A 26,628-nucleotide genomic window follows, 5' to 3' on the forward strand; every position below is an offset into this window, starting at 1 on the left:
ATTCCCAAGGTTGATGAAAGGAGGTCCATACAAAGTGGGAACAGAGCCTGGTCCCTGGAGAGTGTTGTCATTCCTATGTCACATGACACCCCAGCCTCAGCAGGGTGTGGGCAGGCGGGAGACCTGGCTTGCGGAGGGAACTGGGTGTTTGTGACATAAGTACACAGGGGTCTTGCTTCCCCGGGGGAGTGAGTCAGGTGGCCTCCAAGGTGACACATTTTCCCATGCTGTCAGGGACCCACCTGAGTGCTGCTTGCTCTGTGGAGTTGTCCCCTGTGATTCTAGCCCCAGAACTTCAGCAGCACAGATTTGTAGTGCGGTGGGGCAGACATCCCTGGGGCAGCCATGGCATTACTAACACTCCTCAGGCTGGGGTTGTTTTCTTCGTGCCCCCTGTTGGAGACCCCACCTTGAGGGAACCTCTCTAGAGAAGCAGCCCCAGACAGGCATCTGTTCAGGGCTCTGGCCTGCCTTGTTCCTCTTACTGCAGGGAGAAGAAGAAATTCTGCTCTGGCCCAACCTCGATGAGCTAGAACCCAGTACAGTCTCTTGGTCCCAGAGCTCCCTTTTGGACCACCCCCAACTGCTCGCCCCTCTTCCTGTCCCCCACCTCTCCAGGCCATGTGCACATAGCCCCCAAAATACACCAGCTGATGTAACAGCGATGGTGCTTTCTAGATTGATATCTAGAGGCTGACACAGGGGCCTTTCTGAATCTTGGAGCCCTCGAGGGCCTGCCTCCATCCAAGGCTCACCCACAGCTGGCTGAATAAAGAGACAACTCGAGAGGCCGACTGCCAGCCATGGCATCTACCAGGAGTTTCCTGATGGATAGGGCTGTGTCGGGGGGGGGGGGGGGCATCTGATCACCACTGCCACATCCAGGTCCCTGTGGCTTCCCTCCCAGGATGCCCTCCCCCTGGGGTACTGTCTGGGAACGAGGAGGCAGTGTGTGCATTACCCACCTGGCCACAGGTGACCCCGGGCCAGTGACTGAGCCTGAGCCCAGGTGTGCGATTGTCCACTGGGCCCATCTGAGTGGGGGGGAGTTGGGGGGGAGGATACAGCATGTGCAAAGGCCCCAAATCTGCTCATTTAGGGATGTGGAAAGCCAGGAGGAAGGGTCTGGGGACGGGTACAGGTCATATTGGACCTGGACTGCCAGTCCAAGAGCTAGGATGTCTCCGCAACCAAGGTTTTGAAAAGCAGCAGGGAACACAGTCCAGCTTGTTTTTTGTTTGCTTGTTTGTCAGATATTTCCCAGGGGTCTCCTATGTGCCAAAGCCTGGCTTGGGGTATAGCTGTGACTGTCAGAAGAGGCTGCTGCTGCCGTGATGAGACACAGCTCGCCCTCAGCCCTGGCCTGCCTGGACCAAGCCCAGCCCTGGGCACAGCCAAGCTTCCCTTGGCCACAGGTCCTGTGGTCGCCCGCCCGGCGCCAGGTTGGAGAGGGGTGCCCAGGGCAACTGGTTGGGTTGCCAGGCTGCTTTGTAAACAGAGGTCCTCCCTGGGTCTACTTGCTGTTGCCCAGGCACAGGCAACAGATTGACTTTATCTCCTGCTGCAGGAGGTGTGTGGGCGTGGTCACCATGCCAAGGTTTGGTGTCCCTTCCTGGGACCCACTTATAGCTGGATCTGTGACCATCTTATCTTGGGTCCCTGTGGGCGCAGTATGGCTGTGAGCCTGGGACAGTGGCCTGCAAATACCCTCCTCCCTCCTGCTCATGGTAAGGAGGTTCCACCATGCCCTGCCCCTTCAGGAGGGCAGCACCTGACCCTGAAGTGAGGGAGTCTGGCAGGGCCCCCGGGTGTGGCGGGGAGCCCTTGTCCAGGCCCTGGCCCTTGCCTGGTCCTCCCAACAGGGGAACAAGGGCCCACCGAATCCCTGCAGGCCCCTCCTATCTGGACTCACCAAGTCAGAGCATTGTTTTTCTCTTGCTGCAAAATTCACAATAACATAAATTTTACGCTGTTGTGTAACCATTATTTACTACATCTACTTCCAAAACATTTTCACCCCCCAAAAGGAACCGCATATTCATTAAGCAGTTGCTGCCGTTCCTACCCTCCCCCCCGCCCTTGGCTACCACCGGTTTGCTTTCTGTCTCCCCGGATATACCTGCTCTGCATATTATGTGACCTTCTGTGTCTGGCTTCTTTCACTGAGCATGTTTTTGATATTCATCCATGTTACTGCACGTATCAGTTCTTTCTTTCTGGCAGCTGGCTGGTGTGGAGATCCGAACCCTTGACCTTAGTGTTATAACATCACGCTCTAACCAACTGAGCTAACCGGCCAGCCCCCAGTGCTTTATTCCTTTTTATGGCTGAATAATATTCTGTTTTATAGATATACCATATTTTCTTGATCCATTTGAGGGACATTTGGGTTCTGTTTCTACTTTTTGGCTATTGTGAATAGTACTGCCATGAATATTTGCATACAAGTATTTGACTCTCTGCTTAGAATTCTTTTGGGTATACGTAAGAGTGGAGTTGCTCAGTCAAATGGTAATTCCTTTTTTTTTTTTTTGAGTTAAAAGAGTTGTTTATATATTGTGGTACTAGATCCTTATCAGATACATGATTGGAAAATACTTTCTCCCATTCCGTAGGTTGTCTTCACTTTCTTGATAATGTCCTTTGATGTACAAAAGTTTTTAATTTTGGTGAAGTCCAATTTACGTGTTTTTTTCTTTTGTTGCTTATGCTTTTGGTGTACTATCTAAGAATCCATTGCCAAATCCAAGGTTATAAAGACTCACTCCCTTGTTTTCTTCTAATAGTTTTATAATTTTAGCTGTTTTATGTAGGACCTTGATCCAGTTTGAGTTAGTTTTCTTTTGTGTATGGTGTGAGGTAGGGGTCTGACTTTATTCTTTTCCACATGGTTATTCAGTTGTCCCAGCACCATTTATTGAAGAGACTATTTTTTCCCCATTGAATGTTCCGGGCACCTTTGTTAATAAAATCAGTAGATCATAAATACAAGAGTTTATTTCTGGACTCTAATTCCATTCCACTGATCTAGACTTCCGTTCTTTTGCCAGTACTACACAGTTTGATTGCTGTATCTTTGTAGTACATTTCAAAATTGGGAAGTGTGAATTCTCCAACTTTGTTCTTTTTCATGATTGTTTCAGCCATTAAGGATGATTGGAAACATTTTTTACTGTACAGTTGTGTTGTTGATGTTTATGTGATAAGCCATTTGAAAGCAGACTGTAGGCATAACAAGAATTCACTCTAAATACTTCTGTGTATATCTTCTAAGAACGAGGGCATCCTTCTAAAAAGCACAATGCCATGGTCACATCCAAATCATTTAAAACTATTGCACATGTGGTCCATACTCACCTTTCCCCGGTTGTCCTTTATAGTTTTTTTTTTTTTTTTTTAAAGATGACCGGTAAGGGGATCTTAATCCTTGACTTGGTGTTGTCAGCACCACGCTCACCCAGTGAGCTAACCAGCCATCCCTATATGGGATCCGAACCCGTGGCCTTGTTGTTATCAGCACCGCACTCTCCTGAGTGAGCCACGGGCCGGCCCTCCTTTATACCTTTTTAAAGACATTTTCTATCAGGCTGCAGTCCAACATTGCACTTTGGATGTGAGGGTTGCCTCTCGTTTCCTGCACTTGGAGTAGTTGCTAGTACTTTTGTCTTCCCTGACACTGGCCATTTTGGAGAGACCAGGTTGGTTGTCTTGCAGACTACCCCACACCTGCCATGGTCCATTGTCTCCTTGTGATGGGACTATGTAAACATTTTTGCCCAAAACACTGTATAGACACTATGTCCATTCTGCTGCGACATGGCAGGGGCACAATGTCCAGTTGGTTTGTCTTCTTCCTGATGGCACTAAGTTTCACTATTTGGCTGAGGTGGGTGCACCGTGTGTTGAATGAGTGACTAGTAACAGTAATCGTAATGGGCTCGGGGTGCAGTGCTTCCTATGTGCCAGGCTCTGTGATATGCAGTAACTCACAGGATCCCTGCCCCACCGTCAGCCCCATTTGACAGATGAGAAACCTGAGGCCAAGTGACTTGCCTGCGTCATACACTGAGTCAGAAGCCTAGATGAGGCATCAACCCAGGTATCCAGGCTCCAATGGCCACACTCACAGTCACTAAACCACAGTCACTATAGCCTCTGGCTCTGAACTTGGTGAAGGCTGGTGACCCCTTCGATGTGGCACAGAGGTTCTGTGAATGAATGCCTGGCTCCCTCAGCTGGGCCTGGGGCATCCTGCCGGCTTCCAGGGATCCCTGACCCTGCTGTAATTGCCCTTTCCTTGCCTGTGTCTCCCATGGACCAGGGCCATGCTCAGTGGCCCTGCCTGCTTGCCACAGACTGCCCAGGGCCAGGACACATCACTGTCCCCTCCCCAGGTCTTGCTCTTACCTCCCCCTCCTCCTGTAGATCGTTCTTGACGTTGGCTGCGGCTCTGGGATCCTGTCATTTTTCGCTGCCCAAGCTGGAGCAAGGAAGATCTATGCAGTGGAGGCCAGCACCATGGCCCAACACGCCGAGGTCAGCATCCCACTGGTGCCCAGCCCCGTCCTTGTCCTTCAGCTCTGTGCCTCTCCAGCCTAGGGAAGCCCCCAGGGCCAGGGGAGCCTAACGTTGTCACCTCTGTGCTTTGTTCTCTCCATTATTCCCCAAATCAAAACCATGTGGTTGTTGGAGGGAAGGTCTTGGTGGACCTGAGGTGGAGGCCTCAGGTGGTGTCCCCTGCAAGACTGGTGGGTCACCCACAAGGTCATCGACCATTGGGGGCCTTCAGAGACTAGACAGCCTTGTGCTTCAGGGGCTGGGCTGTGAGGTCACAGACCAGGGTGGGATCTTTGGGGTGCACAAGATCTCCGGCCAACCTCTCCGAGCCCCACTTCCCACGTTTGTAAAAGACAGATGACAACAGCTTTTCATTTTTGCGTAATAACTTCGTATAGCATACATTATACGAAGTTATACGATGTTGTCAGCACCACGCTCAGCTAGTGAGCAAACCGGCCATCCCTATATAGGATCCGAACCCGTGGCCTTGGTGTTATGAGCACCGCACTCTACCGAGTGAGCCACGGGCCAGCCTCCAGGACACATTTCTGAGTGCCGTGTCAGCAGGGCCCCCCATGTTAGCCATGGTCACCCTGTGAGCACAGGCTGTGTCCATGCCACCTGATTGACCGCCACCTTGTCTGCAGAATGGGTTGGGCAGGCAGGGCTGCTTCTGGGGCAGTTTTGTGGCACCTCGGAAGAATCTGGGAGTGCTGAGAGGAGGGAGGCAGGGTCGCAGGTTCCAATGATGGCAGGTGACAGGGAGCCACTGCTCACGCCAGCCCCTTCTCTCGTAGATGAGGACGTGTGTGTGTTTAAGTGCTCGGTGTCCCGGGAGACGGAGTGCAGCCGTGTGGGCAAGCAGTCCTTCATCATCACGCTGGGCTGCAACAGTGTCCTCATCCAGTTTGCCACACCGAATGGTATGTGTCCCCTCTGCGGTCATAGCAGTACAGCCAGAGCACCCAGAGCAGGGATGGAGGGGGCCTGGAGGCTGCTTAAATCACAGCCCATCTGTCCCAGCGAAGGCTCCCCTGCTGTCGAAAACCGTATTACCCGGGCTGGCCAGTTAGCTCAGTTGGTTAGAGTGTGGTGTTACAACACCAAGGTCAAGGGTTCGGATCCCTGTACCAGGCAACCACCAAAAGAAGAGGGAAAAAAAAAAATTTCTACATGGAAGTATATCCACAGTAAAAATACATTCTTATTGCCTGGGACAAAACACTTGGCCCCAGGCCCTCCCTGGATGGCTCCTTTGGGTCCTTTGGGGCTCGGATCTTATGTCCCCTCCTCTGAGAGGTGTGTGCTGACCACGTGGTCCCAGCCACACTGCAGATCTCTTGGAGGGGCCTGTCAGATGGAGGTCTGGGCCTGGCCTTCCCAACAGAGGTCAGTCCTGGGCCAGCTATGGCTGCAGTTCAGGGCATGGGGTGAGGTGAGGTCCAAGAGGCAGGCAGAGGCTTTGTTCTGGGCCCAGAGAGAAGCCACTGGAGGGTCCTAACCAGACCTGTGTAGGGGATACAGAGGGACACACTGAGCACTGAGGAGGGGTTGTGGAGCTCCAGGTGAGTGCAGCTGGTGGTTTAGGTGGGGCAGCAGTAGAGGCAGTGACGACTCTGAGGTTGGAGACCATCTGAAGGTCCTGCAACAGGGCTTGGTCACCTGAGAGCTGAGGTGTGCAAGGTGGTTGGCGCTGGGGCTGGGGGGGCTAAAACTGGAGAGGCTGTCTGGCTATAACCACCACCTAGGAGCCCCCTCACCTTGTCTCAGTGCCCCCCAATGGAGGAGACTCCACACACCCCAGACGATCTTCAGGGCCACCTACCTTTGTGTGAAGCTGCACTTTGTCCAGGGTGGGGACAGCAGCCACTTCACCACCTCTATGGACAGCCATTAATGGCAGTATTATAAACCCCTCTAGTTTTTTCCTACTCTATGAATATTTATATTTTAATTTTTTTCTTTCACTTCTTCCAGTTTTTTTTTTTTTGTTTGTTTGTTTTTGTCTTTTTTCCGTGTCCGGCAACGGATCGCAACCCTCAGTGTCGCCCCCGTACCGGACCGGGACCGGCAAGGGGATCGCAACCCTCGGTGTTGCCCCCGCGCCTCGCTCAGCCAGTGAGCGGGAACTGGTCTGTATGTGGGATCCGAACCTTCGGTGGGAGCGCCTCCGCGCTTCCCAAGCGGCGCACTAGCGCAGTGCGCCACCGGGCAGGCCCCTCACTTCTTCCAGTTTTTTAATTTTTATTTATTAATTTTTATTTTTTGGTAGATCTGAACCCTTGGCCTTGGTGTTATTACACTGTGCTCTAACCAACTGCGCTAACTGGCCAGCCCCAGTTTTTTTAATTATAAAATATACATAACAAAATATTGACCATTTTAACCCTTTTTGAGTATACAGTGGTATTAAGTCTGTTCACACTGTGTGTAACCATTAGCACTATCCATCTCAAGAATTTTCTCATCTTCCCCACCTGTGTATTTTAATTTTTTAAGAGATCATCTTATAAGCACCGTTCTAGTTTTTATTTTACTTGATATAATTTAGTGGTTCATTCTGTGTTGGTCAATGTCGATCTTTTTTTTTTTTTTTTTTTTTCTTTTTTTGGTGGCTGGTCGGTACAGGGATTGAACCCTGGACCTTGGTGTTATCAGCGCTGTGCTCTAACCACTGAAATAACCAGCCAGTCCCAAATGTTCATTTTAAAGGGCTGCCTAACGTTGCGTCCTGGGGAAGGTTGGTGATTGGTTCCCTGATGTGCTTTTCTGTGTCCATGGGGTTTATCCAGTCCCTTCTTATTAGACGTTAGGTGGCACCTCTTGTGTCCACTGCCACATGCAGATGCTGCCATAACTTCTGGGTGGACTTGGTGTTACTTGCTACAGGTTTGGCACCTGGGTCAATGGGCATTCTTCTGCTAAACTTTCGCCACGCATCCCTTTGGTGAGGACACACCCAGGCCCATTCCCACCAGACACCAGCCTGAGTGTGGGGAAAATCTGCTTGTGGCAGGCCTGCCTGCCCTTCTTCTTTTCTTTTAAATTTGAACGTTGTTTGGGGGAAAAAGAAACACCAAATCACACATGTTCAAGGTAGAAAAGTCAGGGTGTGCGGCCAAGATGGAGCAAATGCCTCAGTCCATCTGGAACCCTCTGCCCAGATAGCCACATGTGCCAACCTCCTGGGGTGGGTTGCTGACCGCCCCCGGTGACCTGGCTTCCCTCTTCTAGATTTCTGTTCCTTCTACAACATCCTGAAGACCTGCCGGGGCCACACCCTAGAGCGATCAGTGTTCAGCGAGCGGACGGAGGAGTCCTCTGCCGTGCAGTACTTCCAGGTGGGTTGGCACTCACAGGAGGCCACTCAGCACAGGGCAGGCCCACCTGGGTCCCCTGGCTCTGTCCCCTACTAGCTGCATAGCCTTGGGCAGGTTTCCTATACTTGCTGGGCCTCAGTTTCCTTATACGTGAAGAGGAGATGCAGGTGCCTGCCTAAGAGGGTTGCTGGAAGGATCTGAGTGCAGGTGCAGCTCAGGCCCATAGGCGTTTTGAATACTAATAGAGCAGTCATAATGTCCTGAGCACTCACGGCATGCCAGGCACTGGTCTCAGTGCTCTGACATGCACAGAAGCACTGGACCCTCACAGCAACTCTAAGAGGTAAGTGCTGTTATTGTCCCATTTTGCAGATGAGAAAACTGAGGCTCAGAGAGGTTAAGTGACTTGCTCCAAGTCACACAGCTATTATGCAACAGAGCCAAGATGGGAAGCCAGGGCTGCCTGATGCCACAGCCTGTGCCCCTGCCCTGGTGCCACGCTGCTTTCCGACCGCCTGTTGTCTTACAGAGAGACACCGCACCTCACCTGCCTGGCACTCTGAGCTCTAGGGTTCTGTTCTATCTGTTCCTCCTCTTCTTTGGGGCCCCTAAGATGGGGCAGGTGGCCCCTGATACTGGATCCCTGCCTGTGGCAGATCTTGTGTGCTGGGTGGCTACCAGGTCCAGGCAGCATCCATTTGTGTCCTTTGGCCACAGTAAGGCGGTGTCCCTCTTGGGGGCTGCTCTCTGGCTCCCCGCTCCCTTTTCTGGAGCAGCCGGCAGGTACCAGTGGGGACCAGGCCAGCAGAGGGTGCACGCCTCCCAAGGGAGGTTTGTGCCGAAGATGGCTCCTCCTTCTGTCGCAGGGCTGGCCAGGGCCTTGTCCATCTGTCCCTCTGCGTGCCCTGTGCCATTGGTGTGTCTCTGTTCCAGTTTTATGGCTACCTGTCACAGCAGCAGAACATGATGCAGGACTATGTGCGGACAGGCACCTACCAGCGTGCGATCCTGCAGAACCACACTGATTTCAAGGACAAGGTGAGTGGGGCGGGCACACACATGAGGGAGGCCCCGTGACCCCTGGCAGTGACTGGAGGGGCTGGGATGACAGTGGCCTGTCTTTCTCTGCCCTTCCTCAGGCTCCACACCGCCTCCTTGATTCTGTTACCTCAATTTTTTTGTCTTTGCTCATTGATTTTATCTTTAATTTTTTTGGATTACAAAAGTAAAATCTACTTATTGTATAAACCCAAAAGAACAGTGTATACAGTATAGGCATGAAAGGCCTTGTCATTGTCCTTCAGAGCAATCACTGCCAGCAGCATAAAATCTCTTCCAAATTTTTCCCCATGCATACATCAGCATATATTTCAGAATTATTTCACTGAGTCTTTTTTTTGTTTTAATGAACTTGGATTATATTCTACATACTCTAACTGGAGAACACTTTTTTACCCCCCTTACGGTATGTCTTAGGACACTGTTTTTTTCCCCCAGCTTTACTGAAGTGTCATTGGCAAACGAAAATGGTATGTATTTAAACTAGAAAGCGTGATGTTTTGATATATGTATACAATGTGAAATAAGGACCTCAGTCAAGCTAATTAACATCGGTCACCTCACATAGTTACCTTGTTTCATGTGGTAAGAACAGTTAAGCCCCGCCCTCTCAGTAAATCTCAGGTATACAATATGGTATTAAAAGCTGAAGTCACCATGCAGGACGTTAGGGCTCCAGAAATAACTTCTTGGGACATGTAGTTAAGGGATGTGCTGTAATTGACCTAGTCACTTCCCTAGCTCCTTTTACAAGCTTGCTTTTTTTTTTTTTTTTTTTTTGGCAACAGGCCTGTATGAGGACCAAGCCCTGGACCTTAGTGTTATCAGCATCCCACTCTAACCAACTGAGATAACCGGCCAGCCCTAAAAGCTTTCAAATATTAGCAAATAATGTATATTCATGATTACAAAGAGAGAGGAGCAGTACAGAGCGAAAGTATTCAAAAATCGGTCTGGCTGGTTTGCTCACTTGGTTAGAGCGCAGTGTTACAACACCAAGGTCAAGGGTTCAGATCCCCAGAAGAAAGCAGCCCCTTTCCTGCCCTCCCCACAAAAGGAAATTGATTCCCTTTTCCTCCCATCATTCAGCACGTATTCTCTTTCGAACCAAATAGGAGCTTGCGTTTTTCCTCTCCATTGGGTCTGCATGGGTCTGCCTCATCCATCGCCTAGGTCATGCCCCTTAGCATTGCTGAGTGTGTCCCATAAGACACTGTTCCCAGCCCCAGGGAGGAGGAGGTGTGACACAGCAGCCGTCTGCCCTTGTTGAGTCAAACAGGAGCGGCACTGGGGCTCGGAAAGTGCGCGCTCCACAGTGAAGCCCTCCCCGCTCTCCAGGACGAAGCTCCATTGCCTGTTCCTCCAGAGCTCCGAGATGCACCCTTGGCCCTGAGCCCCTCTACTGGGTGCCCCCTCTATGCCTGCCACCTTGTCCAGAGCATTTCTCCTTAGAAAGCTTCCACATGTCACCGCTAGAAACAACTATGTCCATTCTCATGTGGAAGCAAGCCCCCAAGCCCAGAACATGGAGTATTCTACCAGACCCCAGCCTAGAGTCTGCCAAGTGTCAATGTCATGGCGGCCAGCAGCTCTGGAGGGAGCCCCTACAGCCCCAGGGCTTGGGCGTCTCTCCTGCCACAGCCAAGGCACTGCTGCTTCTCCAAGCAGGAGTCAGCCGGGAGCCGGGAGGTGCTGCCAACTCCTCCCTGCAAGGGCTGCAGAGGCCCTAGAAGGACACCCCTGCTGCCACGCAGACCTCCAGGGGAGGCCCACGCCCCTTGGCCTAGATGAGCCAGAGATCTGCGGGCTGCGGGCCTGAGGCCAGCGGGGAGCCTTCCCTGGGGCTTACCCTCCCAGAAGACTGACCTGGGGTCCGTCGTCAGTAATTCCCCCTTTACCTTGACCAAGAGCCCGTGAAGGGCAGACACTGGGACCGAAGACGGACTGGGTGTCACTCCTGGTGTCGCCATCCCCCAGCTCTGAGCAGGTGACTCTGCCCCTTGGAGCCTGGTGCTGTGTGCCTCCATCACAGTCACTGTCCCCTCCCCAGGTCTTGCTCTTACCTCCCCCTCCTCCTGTAGATCGTTCTTGACGTTGGCTGCGGCTCTGGGATCCTGTCATTTTTCGCTGCCCAAGCTGGAGCAAGGAAGATCTATGCAGTGGAGGCCAGCACCATGGCCCAACACGCCGAGGTCAGCATCCCACTGGTGCCCAGCCCCGTCCTTGTCCTTCAGCTCTGTGCCTCTCCAGCCTAGGGAAGCCCCCAGGGCCAGGGGAGCCTAACGTTGTCACCTCTGTGCTTTGTTCTCTCCATTATTCCCCAAATCAAAACCATGTGGTTGTTGGAGGGAAGGTCTTGGTGGACCTGAGGTGGAGGCCTCAGGTGGTGTCCCCTGCAAGACTGGTGGGTCACCCACAAGGTCATCGACCATTGGGGGCCTTCAGAGACTAGACAGCCTTGTGCTTCAGGGGCTGGGCTGTGAGGTCACAGACCAGGGTGGGATCTTTGGGGTGCACAAGATCTCCGGCCAACCTCTCCGAGCCCCACTTCCCACGTTTGTAAAAGACAGATGACAACAGCTTTTCATTTTTGTGGGTTGATGTTGTTATTTTCCTTTTAAAAAATACTTTTTTTCCTTTTTTCTGTTTTCCTTTTTTTTTACACTGAAACCATTCACAAAATTCAAAACGTAAAAGCTGCCCAAAGGTAGATAGTGAAAACGCTTCCCTCCCCTGCCCCGGCCTCCAGCCACCTGGCCCCTCACCGGAGGGAGAGGCACAGACATGGATCCTTCCAGCACCGCTCTGTGTGCGTGTGAGCGAGCGTGTGTTTCTCCTCTCGCCACTGGTATTTTTTTTGATGGCTAGCTGGTATGGGGATCCCTACTCTCAACCTTGGTGTTATCGACACCACACTCTGCCAAGTGAGCTAACCGGCCAGCCCTCACTGTTGTTTTGCAGCTGCAAAGCATCCGTTTGCCTGGATTGACCCTTGTCCATTTAGTTGTGTTTAGTCTGTTCTGTTTTCCAACCTTTGCATGACAAACATCGCTGTTTTGAGCCCTCTTAACGACACGTCCCCTCTCACGTGCGTGATGGTATCTTTAGGACACCTTCTTAGCTCTGTAATCGCTGGGTTTGGTGGGGGGTTGTTCCAATTGTAGCTTTGATGGCTGTTGCAAAGTCCACTTGTCCCCATCTCTACTGCCATCAGAGTTGTCCTCACAGGGTAGAGACGAGGACCTGGGGAGCTGTGGCGGGGCTGCAGTGAGCTCCTAGTGGGCCACAGCTAATCCCACCATGGCTAGTGTGCCTATGGAGGTGGGTATGGGCAGAGGCCCTCCCTTGGGAGGAGGGTTCTGGTGGGGGCCCCGTGGTAGGCAGGTGCAGGGAACTCCTGTGACCCCTCCGGCCTGACCGCCCGCAGGTCTTAGTGAAGAGTAACAACCTGACCGACCGCATCGTTGTCATCCCCGGCAAGGTGGAGGAGGTCTCGCTGCCCGAGCAGGTGGACATCATCATCTCAGAGCCCATGGGCTACATGCTCTTCAATGAGCGCATGCTTGAGAGCTACCTCCATGCCAAGAAGTACCTGAAGCCCAGCGGTGAGTGTCCCTGCTGGTGCACTGTTGTGTGGCCACCTGCTGGCCTGGGGGTCTCCAGTTGGAGGCCCAGGCTGTGCCTACCAGGTCAAGCCATGCAGGCCCCTCAATGGTTCAGCTTCCTGCTCATTTGTGTCACTGGCCAGGGGTGCAGGGGCATCTGGGCCTTTCCCCCATCCCAACCCTAACTCTACCCCAGCTTGCTGTAGCTTCGGGAGCCTCACGCCCCCAGAGAGCCTGGTGCTAGGGGACAGGTGCACACACTGTAACTGGGTGCTGTGGTGGGTGGTACCCGCAAGTGGCTCACCTGTCACCTTCAGTCCTAGGGCTTTCAGCCTTGCCCTCATTCTGGGCAGGTGTTTGACAGGCCCTGCCCTCCCCAGATTCTGGGAGATGAGGTGGGCAGGCATGTGTAATGCGGGTGTATAGGAGTGAGTCGGGGGAGGCAGCTGTCTGGCGAGCCCATCTGTTACCTCCTGTTCATGCCTCTGAGTCACTAGGTAACTGCTTATATCTGCCCGTCTGTTGCTATGTTCTATGCATGGCCCTGAACGTCTGTGGGTATGTCTGTGTCTCTGCTCAGTTCTGGCGTGTGCCTGTCTGAGTACCTCTGGATAGGCAAGGGGTTGGGCCCGTGCGTGCGTGGGGCACAGGAAGGCCAGCTGGGCTGGCAGGCACGGGGCAGAGCATGGGAGGCAGGCTGGTGGGGCCCTGCAGGTACCTACTGGGTCCTCCTGTTCTCCCTGGATCTCCAGGGACCTGCCTTGGGAGGTGGATGCCATTTCCCACAGCCATGTCTTGCAACCTGGGTGTGGGTGTGGGATGTGAGGCTGCCCTGGGAGCAGTCCTAGCCCTGCTCACCTTCCATTCTGCCCTGCTGGTGGGCCAAGCCTGCTGGGGTGAGTTGGGGTGGGGTGGGGAGCAGTAGAGCGAGCTCCTCCTGAGGGTACATGAGGCTGAACAAATCTGGCTCTGATAGGCAGCTGCACAGCCCTCCCCTGGTCCAGCCGCCTGCTCCATGAGGCTGGAGTCAGCCTGTAAGAGTGGGGCTTCCATTTATCTCAGGAACTCTCCCCGCTGCCATACATCCCCTGGCTAGCAGGAGCTGGAGGTGCCCTCCAGACTGGGGGACACTCACAGGTGCACCCAGGTCCTCCAGGGCAGGGGGTCCAGCCTGTGGCCTCTGAGCCAGAGATCAGCATCTCCTTCCCCCACCCCAGTGGCCACAGCCTCTGGCATACAATGGGGGCAGGGAGGCTCACATTTGAAGGCCAGGTGCTCCCCAAGGGAAGGCAGGGCCTCTGGAGTCCCTGCTCACCCTGCCACTGGCCCATCTCTGTCCACTGAATTGCAGATGGAGGACACTGCCCTTCCTCCCCTTCCAGGACAAGCCTCCCCCCTGCCAGCCTGGCCTCTGTGCCAGAGCCTGGGCAGCCCCTGTTATGGGGATTCAGCTTATTTCCACCCAGCCTGTGGCCTTGAGAGACCCCAGTGATGGCACAGCCTGGGCCCACCCTTGCTCTGTCCAGAGCCACCGTGCTTTGCTTTCCTCAGCTGCGTGTGTGTGGACTGAGAGGCACTGCTTGCTTGCTTATAAGGCTCTGGCAGGTGCCTTTCTGCCTGCCAGCCCCAGTAATGGGACATAAGGACAGGCCCACCTGCCTCCCCAGATCTCAGTCTGGGTTCACTGAGATGGTGCAGGTCAAGTGCTCATATGGCCACCAACAGAGTAGGCGCTTAGCACCTCCACGTTGCATGAATGTGTGAATGAATGAATGAGAGGCTGAGAAAGCTTGGGGTTGGGGGTCTTGTGGCCCTTCAGAAGCTCACCAGGCCCTACAGGATGTGCCACCCTGACACCAGCACCCCTCCCTGCCCCCACTCCCAGGAAACATGTTCCCCACCATTGGTGACGTCCACCTCGCACCCTTCACGGATGAACAGCTCTACATGGAGCAGTTCACCAAGGCCAACTTTTGGTGAGTGTGCTCTGGGTGTCCTGCCCGGGCCCTATGGCCTGCCTTCTTGGGGATGGTCCCCAGACCCCCAGGTGGCCCCACCTCTACTCATCTTATCCTCAGTAGGACCTGAAAGACTTGGGCTGGCCAAGGGCCAGCTGGGAGAGAAGGCAGAGCTAGCTTACCCACCTCTCCTGCTGCTGGTGACCTTGCCGTTGGGGGTGGGGGCTTTCCACAGGTACCAGCCATCCTTCCATGGAGTGGACCTGTCGGCTCTCCGAGGCGCCGCAGTGGATGAGTATTTCCGGCAGCCTGTGGTGGTGAGTAGAGTACTCAGGGCACTGTAGTAGGTATCTCTGGGCATGGCTGTCTTCTGGGGTGGCGGGAGGTGGGATACTTCATTGTCAGTTCTTACCCAAACTGTGCAGCTCTAGGGAAGCCAGCACCCTTGTTTGAGCCTTCATTTCCATCCTACACAGCGTTCTCTCACTTAGCACACAGCCAGCATGCAGTACATGCCAAATTTTATTAGATGAATTGATCCTTGGTGAGCTGATTGATTGATTTTAGTGAATGAGACTTTTTAATTGATATATAGATCCATGGTTGAAAAATCAAATGAATATGAAAGAGAAAAGCCCCGCCCCCCATCCCCAGCTTCACCATTACGCTCCTATAGGCAAACAGTATTTTTACAGAGGCTTTACACTTAAATGTGCATATATAAATACATGTGTTTAGCCTTTTTTCTGATAAAATAGAGCATAATCCACATACTGGTCTGTCTTAATTTCTCTGTGGTCAGAGAACATACACTGTATGATTTCAGTCCTTTGAAATTTGCTGAAACTAGCTTTAAGTCCAGTATGTGGTCTCTTTTGATTAGTACTCTATGTGCATTTGAAAAAAAAAACGTATACTAATCACTTGCTGAATGCAGTGTTATACTAATGTCAGTTAGGTCACATTTGTTAATCATGTTGGTCAAATCTCTCTTTCTCTACGGTTTTTTTGATCTGCTTCTCCTGTTACTGATTGTGGACTTGTTTCTTTTTCCATTTCATTATGATAGTTTTTGCTTTATATATTTTGACATTGTGTTATTAGCCATATACAGGTTTAGAATTATTATATCTTCCTGTTGGATTGATTCCATTGTCATCATGAAGTGTCTGTTTTTATCTCTAGTGGTATTTCATGCCTTAAAGTCTATTTTTTTTCTGATAGATCAGCTATGTTGGCTTTCTTTGGGTTAATCTTTATACAACATATATTTTTCTATCCTACATTCAATCTGCTTGTGTCCTTATTACTTAGTTTTTCTCATATAAGCAGCATATAATGGGGTTTTGTTTTTTAAAACCAGATTTTATCTTTTAATTAGAATATTTAGACCATTTACATTTAATGTAAATACTGATCTATATGTGTGTGTATATCTATCATCTTACTATTTTTCTATTTATCCTGACTTGTTTTTACATTTTCTTGCCTTCTTTTGTTTTAATAAGGTTTATTTTATTATTTCCCCCCTCTGGATGTTTTGCACTACTTTGGGAGACTCTTGTAGAGTACCTCTTCAAACACTACCTCTGCCCCATTCTCTTTCTTCTTCTGGGACTCTGATTATGGGTACAGTAGACCTTTTCACCATGTCTCAGAAGATTCTTACAACTCTTTTCTCTATTTTGCATCCTTTTCTATCTCACAACTTCATTTTCATATTTTCTACTGATCCATCTTCCTGTTCCAGGCTTTCTTCACCCTGTCTAATCTGCTTTTCTAAATCTTAATTTAACTCGTACTGTAATTGAATTGAAATTCTTATTGTAATTTTTCAGTTGTAGAATTTCATTTTGGTTATTTCTTATAATCACAGTTCTCTGTGAAAGTAGAATTTCATTTTGGTTATATTTTGTAATCCCAGTTCTCTGTGAAAATCTCCATTTTTTCCTGAACATATTAGTTATAAGTCTCTGATCATTTCAGTATCTGGAAAAATGGTAGGTGTATTTGTTTATACTCGTCATTTTGGGTTCTGGTCCTTTGATTCCATCCGTTGGTATGCCTGATCATTGAAGGCCAGAATGAAAAATTATAGAGCCTCTGGATGATGTTTTTCATGCTGAAGATTTGCTTTTCTTCAGGCAGTTAGCCATATGGACAGATCACATTGGTCCTATCAGGCATTTAAGATATTTGGACACTGCTTTTCAGACTCAACTTGGCAGGCCTATTTCTTGGCTTTCCTGTTGGGCAGCAGTTCTCTAACATTTTGGTCTCAGGACCCCTTTACAGTCTTAAAAAATGTTTGTGTGTTATATCTATTGATATACCATCAATATCTATTAGTATTAGGAACTGGACCCAAGAAATTTAAAAATACATGTTTATAAGTTCATTTAGAATCAATAATAAACCCCTTACATGTTAACATAGCAGCATTTTTTATGAAGAAAAAAACTATTTCCAAAAAAGTTTTTTTCAGTGAGAATAGTGGCATCTTTAGTTTGCAAATCTCTTTAATGTCTGGCTTAATAGAAGACAGCTGGATTCTGCTTCTGCCGTTCAGTCTGTTGTAATACCAAGTGAGTGAAAAAGACAGAACCATGTGAGTATTATTAGGAAAATAGTTTTGACCATGAGGGTGCCCTGGAATGGACCATGCTGAGAACTGCTGCTTTAGGGCCTAGCTTTGGTGGTCTGAGAGCAAGCTCTTCTGGGGTTTTTTGGCAGCTGCCTTGACCTTGGTGTTGTAATATTGCTGTCTAGCCAACTGTGATAACTGGCCAGCACCCTTTCCTCAACTTTGGAGTCTCTTAGAAGCAGCTTTCTGCTTGGTTCCTTGGCCTCTGACCCCCAGCCCACGTGCAGCTCAGGGAACTGGCCAGTGCTGAGAGGTGGAACCGCGCACACGGCGTCGACCTCATTGACTTCACGTCCCTGTGCTTTAGCATCCTGGCCCCTTGCATCCTAGCTGTCTTGCGATCCCCAAACTCCCCGCCCCCCAGGGAGGCCACTGAAATGTCGAGACGGGGATCTGGCCTCCCCTAGGGAAGAGGCGGAGGCCAAAAATGATTCCCCTCAACACATTTCCCTTTTTGCTAGGATCTTGGCTACTGTGGTTCCTCCCCAATGCTTTCACCAACGGGTTAATGTTTTTCTTGGTATTTTATTCAGCTTGCGTAGTTCTTGGCAGGAGTGTGAGTCTGATATAAAACCTACACCCGTCATAGTTGGGAGTGGATGTCAGAACCCAGTTCTTTAACTTGCTTTTTTCTTAACTTGCATAATGGTTTATCTTGGAGATCTGTCTGCATCCATCCATAAAGAGCCTCTTCATTCTTTCTCATGTAAACACTGTCTTTTACGGATGGGCCATCGCTGGTTGAATTAGATGGTTTCCGTGTGTTGCTGCTTCAAACAGTCTGTAATTATACATGTGTTTGTTACATGTGTACAGATATCTGTAGCTTAGACTCTCGGAAGTGCAACTGCTGAGTCTCATGCGTGTCATTTATCATTTTGAGAGCTGTCACCTCATCACCCTCCACAGCATGCCAATTCATCCTCCTCTCAGCACATCTGAGAAGGGCAAGCCGGTTTTAGCCGAGTGGCCTCGAGGCTATGGCCAGACTTGAGGAGGGGCAAGGCTCCCTCTTTCTCGCTGGCCCCTGCACCAGAAGCCAGGTCACACCTGTGGTCTCTCTCAGGACACATTTGACATCCGGATCCTGATGGCCAAGTCTGTCAAGTACACAGTGAACTTCTTAGAAGCCAAAGAAGGAGATTTGCACAGGTACCCACGTCCTGTCCTCCTGGGCCTGGCTCAAGCCAAGGTCAGGGCCACCACTGCTTCCCACCAGCGTTCTGTGGTCCCAGGGCAGGTGGGTGGGAGGCCCCAGGCCCATACACCTACCATCCCCTTCCTCTCCCGGCAGCCCGTCTGGCTTCCTCAGCAACCACTGCCTTTTGCCTTCCAGGATAGAAATCCCATTCAAATTCCACATGCTGCACTCAGGGCTGGTCCACGGTCTGGCTTTCTGGTTTGACGTTGCTTTCATCGGCTCCATGTGAGTGTAGCAGGACTGACCCTACTGCCCCGCTGCCTGCTCCCCGGGCTTCCCTGCAGCTGTCACCCTGGGCCTGGCTGGGTCAGGTGTCGTGCTGGGGGCCAGGAGGGTGGGACACAACTCCTCCAGGTTCCACTGGCCCTTCCAAAGGGCAGTGAGAGCTTGTCTTTGAGCACAAGACTGTTGTGGGAGGGGTGTGTGTGTCTACCGTGTTCTCAGTGACTGTCCCCCATGGGCTCTTGTCTGTATCTGGAATGAATGTGTCAGGGTGAGTAGGAACCATGGCTGCAGGTACCTCGTGTGCGCCTGGGGGGCCGTCCTGTCACAGCTCCAGGGCCCGAGGCAGACCTGCCAGAGGGGGCAGGCGCTAGGGGAAGAGTTCCAGGTGTACAGGGTGGTGGCCCAAATGGTGGCACCAGCCCAGTCAACTGCATGCCTATCCCTGATTGACAGAATGACTGTGTGGCTGTCCACGGCCCCAACGGAGCCCCTGACCCACTGGTACCAGGTCCGGTGCCTGTTCCAGTCACCGCTGTTCGCCAAGGCCGGGGATACGCTCTCAGGGACATGTCTGCTTATTGCCAACAAAAGGTGAGGCCTGCCACCCAGGGCTGGGGGAGACAGGTCCATCTACCCAGCTGGTTTATGCCGCCCACCCCTGCCCCCTCCGCAGACAGAGCTACGACATCAGTATTGTGGCCCAGGTCGACCAGACGGGCTCCAAATCCAGTAACCTCCTGGATCTGAAAAACCCCTTCTTCAGGTAGGAGGGGACCTCAGCCCGAGTGGGGGGTGACCATGGCCTCGCAGCCCCCGCGGCCCTGCCCACGGGTCCGTCTCTGCCGCAGATACACGGGCACAACACCCTCACCGCCCCCCGGCTCCCACTACACGTCTCCCTCTGAGAACATGTGGAACACGGGCAGCACCTACAACCTCAGCAGTGGGATGGCCGTGGCTGGTGAGTCACCTGCCTGCAACACCCTGGCACCCCCCACCCCTGGGGCCTGCCTCTGGCATGTCCCCACCGGCCACTGCCCCCAGCCTGACGCCTCCCTTTCTGGGCTCAGGGATGCCGACGGCCTATGACCTGAGCAGTGTTATCGCCGGCGGCTCCAGTGTGGGCCACAACAACCTGATTCCTCTAGGTGAGTGTCTCCCGGGGTATGGGGGTGGTGGGGGCAGCGTCCAGGACCACCCTGGGGCTGGGAGGGGCTGGTGGTCGGCCCCACAGGCCTGTGCTTGAGCCTTTCACCTCTTCTGCTTCCTGGGGCTCTCAGCCAAGGCCCCCGTTCCTCTCCGCCTCGCTGCACCCGCCCTCTCCACCTGTGTGAAAGCACGAGTGGGTGGGCAGGCGGGGGGCGGTGACGCCGTCTCCCTTCCTTCCTGCCTGCCTCCCTGTCGCTGCGCAGCCAACACGGGGATTGTCAATCACACCCACTCCCGGATGGGCTCCATAATGAGCACAGGGATTGTCCAAGGTAACGCGGGTGGAGGCTGGGGTCCTGCGGGTGGGGGCCGGGCCAGCTTGTATCACTCTGGGCCACCCACCTGCCCTGTCGCCTGCACTCTGTCTCTGATTCTACCAGGGGCCGGGTGGGCTGGGGGCAACGCTAGCCCCTCAGTGCCCACGCCCTGCCCCACAGGCTCCTCCGGCACCCAGGGCAGCGGTGGTGGTGGCTCGAGTGCCCACTATGCAGTCAACAGCCAGTTCACCATGGGTGGCCCTGCCATCTCGATGGCCTCGCCCATGTCCATCCCGACCAACACCATGCACTACGGGAGCTAGGTGCATCGGGCCCTGACAGACTGACAGCACCAGGAAACCAAATGAAGCCCCTGCCACCCCACCTCTGCCCGGGCGGCTCTCCCCCTTGTACTGGACAAGCCCGAACACCCGGTCACAGCCCTCTTTGCTATGGGAACTTGGACACTTTTTTACACAATATTGCCGCCGCTGCCTCCCCCACCCCCACCCCCTGGCCCTGAGCCCGTGTCGCTGCCATATTTTACACAAGATCATGTTGTGGGCGCCCTCGTCCCCCCTCTTGCTGTCTCCACCCTGACCTGGCTTTGACATCTGCTGTAACAGGTGTGTCGGGGCCTGACAGCAGCACCCGGGTGGGGACAGAGGAGGGGAGCAGCTGCCACCACGGCCCAGGCTGCCCAGCCCTGCACTGCCCTGCCCAGCCCGGCCCCTTAGCACCTGCCCCCCTGGTCTGGAAGGCAGCCCGGGTGGGCGGGGCCTCCCCTCCAGTGACCAGGCCTTGGTCACAATGGGCGTGACATGCTGCTTTTTTTAATTTTATTTTTTTACGAAAAGAACCAGTGTCAATCCACAGACCCTCTAAGAAGACAGGCCGGCCGGGCCGAGCCAGCAGCCCCTCTCCCCAGACTCAGAGGCTCAGTGGTGAGGGGCGGCCCGGCCAAGTCTTCGGGGCAGGCCAGGCCTCTGGGGCCCACAGTCCCCTCCCTACCAAAGGGTTCACCTCACACTTGAATGTACAACCCACCCTGCTGTCGGAAAGGCCCTCCGTCCTTGGCCCCTGCCTCTTGCTGCTGTCCTGTCCCTGAGCCCCTGCAGGTCCCCCCAACCCCTCAACAGCTAGAACAGGCGGCCTACAGGCCCTAGGCCTGGGAGGAAGCGTTCCATTCGCCACTTGGGGCAGACACAGAGAAACCTCAAAGATCTGTCATGGAAGGCGACTTTTTTCCTCGTAGCTAACATTAGGCCTGTGTGTTCCCCATCATTCTTCTAGACGCTCCAGTCCCTACAACTATGATGGCATTTTGGTCCCACCCCAGCCTGGGAAAGGACCTTGCAGGGACCTCCCTCCCAAAAAAGAGAAAAAGAAAAACAAAATAAACAAGGAAATGTATGTTTCAGCACAGGCAGTTTTCTTCTACTTCTGCTCCCCCTATTTCTAACACCCCAAACTTGGACGCTGGAGATCAGACCAGGCCCCAAGCCTACTAAGTGTGCACCGCAGGAGGGATGGGCACACGCGGGGCTGGGCTGCCCCTCAGCCCTCCCTCCCGTTCCTTGGGCATAGTAGCGTCAGGGAAAGCCCAATGGCCCAGAAGGCAGCCCGGAGGGTGCGGGGGCCCATCCCTGTCTCTGCTAGGCTGCCCCCTCCCCCACCTTTATATAAATTCTCTGAATCACCTTTGCATAGAAAATAAAAGTGTTTGCTTTGTAATAAAAGTCTGGAAAGTAACAGAGTGATCTTGAGGTGTCAAGGGAGCCTTCAATCATCACCTGGGGTGCAGGACAGGCAGAGGTGCCTCCTGTTTTGCCTGAAAGAGAGAAACTCCTTGGAGTGGCCCCAGAACTTCTCACCTTGGTGGGGAGGGAGGGCCACCCCCAGTCTCAGCTGGAAGAACTCCTTACCTGGAGGGTCAAGGCCTTCCTAGAAGGTTGCCATGGACCGGGTCAGGGTGGGTGGTGGCAGCATGCTTGGGGACAGAGATGTGGCTTGGGGTAGGGGTGCCAGGTGGCCTGGAGGCAGCAGCTGGAAGAAGTACAACTGGACAGAGACCCCCGGCATCAGCGTCAGGACCAGCCAGCCCAACCCAGTCCTGTTCCAGCCATGACCCCCCAGACCTGTACCTTACAGCCCATGGCCAGGAGGGCGTGGAGCAGCACAACGACAGACAGCAGCACTGCAGCTGCCAGCCTGGTGTCCTCGCGGACGACAGGCCAGAGAGTGAACACCAGCCCAGCAGCTGAAAGGGCCAGGGCCAGTGCCCCAAAGAGCCACTGCAGCCATGGCACGGGGATAAGCCACAGGACCTGTGTGAGACGGGTAGCTAGCATCTTGCCGCTCGTCCCCGCGATCCCTACCGCCCACTCGTCACTGGGCCACACTTACCACAGTGGGGATGAAGACAAAGAGAGAGTAGCCATAGACGCACACGGTCTCTAGGAGGGTGTAAGGCCCCATGCGCTCCCGGACACCTTTGCGCCACCGCAGGAAGCCCCACAGCGCCAAGGGCACCAGCCACGCATAGCAGTAGATGGTGATGACTGCCACGGTCACTGGGGGGGCGAGGCTGGCAGTCACCCCCAGCCCTGCTTCTTTTCCATGCCGTCCCGCCCCTGTGGTCTCTTATGCCTATCTCCCTGGGCGGAACGCGAGTTTCACACTCTCCCAGCCCTGCTGGGTGCTGGGCCTGCCCACCCTGCTTACCCTTGTGAAATTGAGGGCTGTAGTGGATGGAGGGGTCCCTCCTCTGGGCCAGCAACAGTGTCAGGTTGCCAGTGACAGCCAGGATGAAGGCCAGCGTGGCACAGATCCAGAAGGGGCCTGCGGGCAACATCAGGGTCACATATCCAGTGCTCCGAGGACAGGTGGATGTGTCCCGTCTCAACTGTGCTGGAACCCGGGCCTCTTCTCAAGCCACCCACTGGTCCTCTTAGTGGCTGAATCAGTGCTGGCTCTCAGCTCTTTCACCTCCTTCTGGAAGCACTCTCCATGTGGCTGTCAGGACCCCTTGCTCCTGGCTTTTGTGGTGGCAATCCCTCAACCTCCTTGTCGCCTCCTCCCTGACCTCTTGAATGATGATTTCATCCATCCTGAGGGACTTATGCCACCTTTACAGGGACTACGCCCAAAGTCTCAGTCTGGGCCCTGCCTGGAGCCACAGGCTCAGGTTCACGTTTCCACAGGGTGCCTACAGCTCCACCCACCACACCAGCTCTTCCCCCCGCTCAGGTTCACGTTTCCACAGGGTGCCTACAGCTCCACCCACCACACCAGCTCTTCCCCCCCAGGCCTGCCCAGCTTTTCCCATTGATAAAGAGCCACTCCATTCTTCTAGTAGTACCCCAAGAAACCCTGGAGCCAGCTCTTCTCTCCTGCCCTGCCCTGCACTGTCACCAAATCCTGCCGGTTCTGCCTCCACATTATTCCAGAATCCAACCACTCCTCTCGTCCACAGCCTCCATCAGGGCAGTCACCTCCTCCCTGCCTCCTGGCTTCCGCCCTCGCCCGCCACTGTGGCCAGAGGGACCTTAAGAATATTGAACTGGCCTGTGGCTCACTCGGGAGAGTGTGGTGCTGATAACACCAAGGCCACAGGTTTGGATCCCATATAGGGATGGCCGGTTAGCTCACTGGGTGAGCGTGGTGCTGACAACACCAAGTCAAGGGTTAAGATCCCCTTACCGGTCATCTTTTAAAAAAAAAAAGAATATTGAACTGATGTCCCTTCTCACCACAGTGGAGCAGGCCTGTGCAATCTGTCCTGTCACCTCTGTGACCTCCCTCCCAACAGCTCTCTCTGCTCCGATGACAACACCACCCTGCAGTTCAGGCGTGTTCCCGCCACAGGGCTTATGCCCTTTCTGGAACCCTTTTCCCCTAGATCACGCCTGCCCCCCACGGATGCCAACAAGCCTCACTTCCATCACCCTCCTCAGAGAGGCCTTCCCTGACCCCCCTGAGCAGAATAGCAGTGTGGCTAGTCCTCTAAACCTCTGCTTCTCTTCCATGCCCTGTCCCACCCCTGTGGTCTCTTATGACTGTCTCCCTGGATGGAAGGCAAGTTTCACACTCTCCACGAGTGACTCAGCTGTACACCAGGGCCTGGCACTCAGTCCACATTTGTTGAATGAATAATCCAATGAACTGAATGCCCAACCTCACTCACCATACAGATCCGGCCGATTCCGCAGATGGTGCCGTACAAAGTTGTGGCCAGGCCGGGGCAGCAGCGAGCCTCTGATCCGGTCCAGGACCTGGAGGGCAAGGCCGGAGTCCAGGATGGAATGCAGTCCAGGGTTCCTCCCCTGCTGACCTTCAATCTTCTCTCTCCAAGCCCTACCTGAAAGAGGTCAGCTCTCCCCTCTGGGCTTTCAATGGGCTGTCCCTGTGGCCTGGAGCCCCTCTCCCTGGCCAGCTCCCACTCACATCCCACAGCAGAGTGGTGGCCCACACTCTGTAGGGCCCCTCTGGGCCTACCGTCTTCCTGTTTGCTTCCTCTTCTTCTCAGCTTGGCTGCCCTGAACGCCCTTCTGCAGCCTCCCCTACCAGCCCCAGTAAGGAGTCGACAAGTCCTGTGCATTCTCCTTCCCACATCTCCATCCAGCATGTCCCCAACTCTGTGGCCCTGGCTTATTATCACTTCCCACCCTGGCCTGGGGCCTCCGATCCATGTTCCATGTGCATGTCCATTCATTCCTCTACTCCTTCCTCTTCTGCTCGAAGCCCTTCCATGCCTCCCCATCACCCTCAGGCTAAAACCCAGACTCTTTAACAGAGCTCACCAGGCCCTTGGTGATCTAGTTGCTGCCCGCCTGTCCCCCACCTCACACTCTCCAACCAGATTCAGTGACAGGCAGCTTCTGAGACAGTCCATGCCTTCTTCCACCTTTGGTGTCCCGTATATGCTGTTCCCTATGCCTGGAACATACCTCTCCTCCCCTCCACTCTACCTAGAGAATCCTTCCTTCTCTTTTAGGTCTCAGCAAATTCCTCTCTTCCTCCAGGGAGCCTCTACCCAACCCACCAGATCATGTGAGTTTCCTGTGCTCCTACAGCCCTAGGCACACCATAATTCTCAGCACCACCATCCCTCCTATCGGCCTGGGTAGGAGCTCTCGCTGTCCCACGTAGCTATCACCAGCACCCTACCCAGGGCCTGGCACACAGAAAGTGCTTGGTGAATAGCGGTTGAACCCCAAGAGTGACTCCGAGCCCCATCCCACCTGCTTCTTGGGCCTCACCTGTGAGGTGTCCACGTCAAAGAAGCTCTGATAGTAGCCAAAGGTCCAGAACTCGGGCTGCTGCTTCTTCTCCTGTAGGAGCTGCACAGCGCAGGCTTTTAGTGCCTTCCCTTACATCCTGGGTCAGCCAGGGTGCTGGACAGAGGCAGGGCACAAGGACTTTTGTGACTCACCGCCGTCTTATCACTCTCTTCCTCCACTTCATCATCGGCTCCATAGCTGCTACCCGAGCCCACAGCCACGGCCAAGTGCCCCTGTGGAGTCAGCTGATCACTTCTGCTGGTGGTGACTGCATCTGGGGTCTCAACCAGAAGATTAGTGGCTTCCTCGAATTCTGCGGAGAGGGCATAGGGGACACAGGCATGTTTCGGGGGCTGAAACAATTCCACGTGGCCCACCACTCATCTGGGGGCCAAACACCTGCTGTGGCCTTTTCGATCCTCTCTCCTGAGGCAGGGTCCAACTTCTTGAGTTTTGGGCCTTGGGAAGGAGGTCTGTTCCCTTACCCCTAATATGGGACTGCAGTTTAGGGCTGGGCCTGATCAAGTCAGGATCTGGGGACTAGAGGCTCCGGTTTGAGGTCTGAGTTCAGGGCGGGAGCGGGGCTCGAGGTAGGAATGAGTTTCGGGTCTGGGGTTCACAGCCAATTGGGGTTCGGGTTAGATGCCTTGGACGCTGCATGGGAGGTTCTAGCGAAGGGGCGGGGGGAGGAGCTCCGGTCACTCCTGAGCCGCACTCACCGTGGAAGGTCAGTTCGTCGGCCGTTGCCATGGTCCTTCGGGGGCGTCACCGCATCCCACTCCGAGGACAGAGGCCGATTAGGCCAGCGCCCCTCCCGGAGCTTATCCTTCAGCCCGAGCCCCTCCTGGCAGCTAATGGCACCTACGGGGGCTTGAATTCGTCCCGCCGACCCCACAGGCACTCCGCCCCGCTCACCTGAGGCTACCCAAGGTGGAGTGGCCGGGGCTTTCTACGCCTGCGCGGCCCGCCTACCCGACTCGGACTAGACAGCAACATCCGGCGCCGGTCCCTTTCCTATTTTCTTCCGACGGGAAGCTACTTCCGGTGCCGTTGGCGCTTGCGCAGAAGAGACTCCCCGGGTCCTTTACTTCAGGTACCAAGCGTTTCTTTTCGGAAAACGGACCCCAAGCCGGAAGAGAATGGCGACAACTGCTTTCAAGAGAATCTGGTCTCGAGGCCGCAGAGAGGCGGGCGATGCGGCGGTCGCGAAGCCGGGAGTGTGGGCGCGGTTGGGTGAGTAATGGCAGAATGTGGCGGGGTGGGTGGCTGCAGCGGCCAGACCGCTCTCACCGCACTCCTCTCCCCTCA

The 26,628-nt window shown here is 53.7% G+C and overlaps 2 protein-coding genes across 2 annotated transcripts; one reads left to right on the plus strand and one right to left on the minus strand.

Moving 5' to 3' along the window:
- Window positions 1-1,334: 1,334 nt before the first annotated feature.
- CARM1 (coactivator-associated arginine methyltransferase 1) lies at window positions 1,335-21,775 on the plus strand. The gene is made up of 17 exons (XM_008573804.1): window positions 1,335-1,442; window positions 4,426-4,582; window positions 5,358-5,483; window positions 7,795-7,901; window positions 8,814-8,918; window positions 11,021-11,131; window positions 12,367-12,544; window positions 14,430-14,520; window positions 14,738-14,819; window positions 18,213-18,298; window positions 18,483-18,572; window positions 19,026-19,163; window positions 19,246-19,335; window positions 19,421-19,533; window positions 19,643-19,720; window positions 19,985-20,053; window positions 20,219-21,775. The coding sequence occupies exons 1-17, from the start codon at window positions 1,335-1,337 to the stop codon at window positions 20,359-20,361; spliced, it is 1,872 nt and encodes a 623-aa protein (XP_008572026.1). The 3' UTR covers window positions 20,362-21,775.
- YIPF2 (Yip1 domain family, member 2) lies at window positions 21,320-26,244 on the minus strand. Its single transcript, XM_008573786.1, has 9 exons — window positions 26,040-26,244; window positions 25,473-25,633; window positions 25,300-25,380; window positions 24,225-24,312; window positions 22,763-22,879; window positions 22,445-22,611; window positions 22,183-22,365; window positions 21,964-22,099; window positions 21,320-21,869 (listed from the first exon to the last, which is right to left on the minus strand). The coding sequence occupies exons 1-8, from the start codon at window positions 26,068-26,070 to the stop codon at window positions 21,983-21,985; spliced, it is 945 nt and encodes a 314-aa protein (XP_008572008.1). The 5' UTR covers window positions 26,071-26,244; the 3' UTR covers window positions 21,320-21,869; window positions 21,964-21,982.
- Between the last annotated feature and the right edge of the window lie 384 nt (window positions 26,245-26,628).

The sequence above is a fragment of the Galeopterus variegatus genome, unplaced genomic scaffold (assembly GCF_000696425.1).
Source record: "Galeopterus variegatus unplaced genomic scaffold, G_variegatus-3.0.2 Scaffold964, whole genome shotgun sequence".
Taxonomy (NCBI): Eukaryota; Metazoa; Chordata; class Mammalia; order Dermoptera; family Cynocephalidae; genus Galeopterus; species Galeopterus variegatus.

Excerpts from the sequence above, each read along its gene's own strand:
- CARM1 (XM_008573804.1), top strand. The coding sequence starts at position 1,335 with ATGAGACACAGCTCGCCCTCAGCCCTGGCCTGCCTGGACCAAGCCCAG. Across the intron at positions 19,721-19,984 it reads CAACAACCTGATTCCTCTAG|CCAACACGGGGATTGTCAAT; the intron begins GTGAGTGTCTCC and ends GTCGCTGCGCAG. Across the intron at positions 20,054-20,218 it reads GAGCACAGGGATTGTCCAAG|GCTCCTCCGGCACCCAGGGC; the intron begins GTAACGCGGGTG and ends CCTGCCCCACAG.
- YIPF2 (XM_008573786.1), bottom strand. The coding sequence starts at position 26,070 with ATGGCAACGGCCGACGAACTGACCTTCCACG. Across the intron at positions 24,313-25,299 it reads TTGACGTGGACACCTCACAG|GTCCTGGACCGGATCAGAGG; the intron begins GTGAGGCCCAAG and ends CTTGCCCTCCAG. Across the intron at positions 22,366-22,444 it reads TTGTCTTCATCCCCACTGTG|GTCCTGTGGCTTATCCCCGT; the intron begins GTAAGTGTGGCC and ends CGTCTCACACAG.